This window comes from Octopus bimaculoides, chromosome 2 (assembly GCF_001194135.2).
Source record: "Octopus bimaculoides isolate UCB-OBI-ISO-001 chromosome 2, ASM119413v2, whole genome shotgun sequence".
Lineage (NCBI taxonomy): Eukaryota > Metazoa > Mollusca > Cephalopoda > Octopoda > Octopodidae > Octopus > Octopus bimaculoides.
Genome location: NC_068982.1, coordinates 185,840,641 through 185,841,848, shown reverse-complemented (window position 1 = coordinate 185,841,848; position 1,208 = coordinate 185,840,641). Strand labels below are relative to the sequence as shown.

At 36.7% G+C, this 1,208-nt stretch overlaps 1 protein-coding gene across 1 annotated transcript in view; it reads right to left on the bottom strand.

Annotated features, from left to right (window-relative positions):
• Positions 1–1,208, bottom strand: part of LOC106867243 (RNA-binding protein 28) — a 27,108-nt gene that overhangs the window by 2,307 nt on the left and 23,593 nt on the right. Inside the window, exon 13 of the mRNA XM_014912056.2 lies at positions 914–987. Within this exon, the coding sequence (XP_014767542.1) occupies positions 914–987 (74 nt within the window). The remainder of the gene's footprint in view (positions 1–913; positions 988–1,208) is intronic.

Sequence of the window (1,208 nt, the reverse complement as noted above, 5' to 3'; positions counted from 1 at the left end):
GAGAGAGAGAGAGAGAGAGAGAGAGAGAGAGAGAGAGAGAGAGAGGAGGGAGAATCAGACAAAGAATATTTCAATGGAAATACGGTAACAAAAGGGTTCACCTTTTTGATGCCAATTCACAGGTGAGTTGACATCAAAAGTTTCTGGTTTTAAAATGATCAAAATTAAAACCTCCCATCAAAATTTAATGTTAATTTTAAGTTCCAATCAACAGATTAATTAATTAACGATAATGTTATTTTACAAAATTCTGTGATATCATATCATGGGGAAATATTATCTTCTTTGCAAATAGATATGGGTTGGTGACAAGAAGGCACCCAAGCATAGAAAATCTACCCCAAAAAATTCCATCTGATCCATGAAAGCACAGAAGAGTACACAAACACATATTTCTTTCTTTAAGGGAGCTAAACACAGAAGGGACAAACAAGGACAGAGAAAGGGATTAAGTCGATTACATCGACCCCAGTGCGTAACTGGTACTTATTTAATCAACCCCATAAGGATGAAAGGCAAAGTCAACCTTGGTGGAATTTGAACTCAGAATGTAATGGCAGACGAAATACCACTCAGCATTTCGCCCGGTGTGCTAACAATTCTGCCAGCTCGCCACCCTATATTATATTAAACACAGCTACATTACATTGATTACAATTTTGGGGATGAGGCCAGCAATTTCAGGAGTTGGGGTAGTCGATTACAATGACCACAGAGCTCAACCAGGACTGATTTTATCAACCCAAAAGGATGAAAGGCAAAGCAGCCTTGGTGGAATTTGAACTCAGAACATAAAGATGAACAAAATGTTGTTAAGCATTTTGCCAGGTGTGCTAATGATTCTGCCAACTTGTCACCTTAAAACTCGTTAATTACTCTGATTTGATAAATATGATTTTAAGTAGCTTTTTACCGGTGTTTCTCCACTACATCTTTCAAGGCACTTCTCTGAATCTTCTTTATTTACAAACTGTACAAAGCCAGATCCTGAAACATTGAAAATATAAACATGAAACATGTAAGTAAAAGCAGAGGCCAATGAAAGAAATTTGGGTAATTTAAGAATTAAGGAGGCTATACTCATACACAGACTAGGACCCCAAATATTAACAACAGGCTGGAGGTTGGTAATCAATATATTATTTAGCTACATCTGGATGCGTGTAGGTTCATTTTTGATTACATGCTCATGTACTGTTTATAACAAA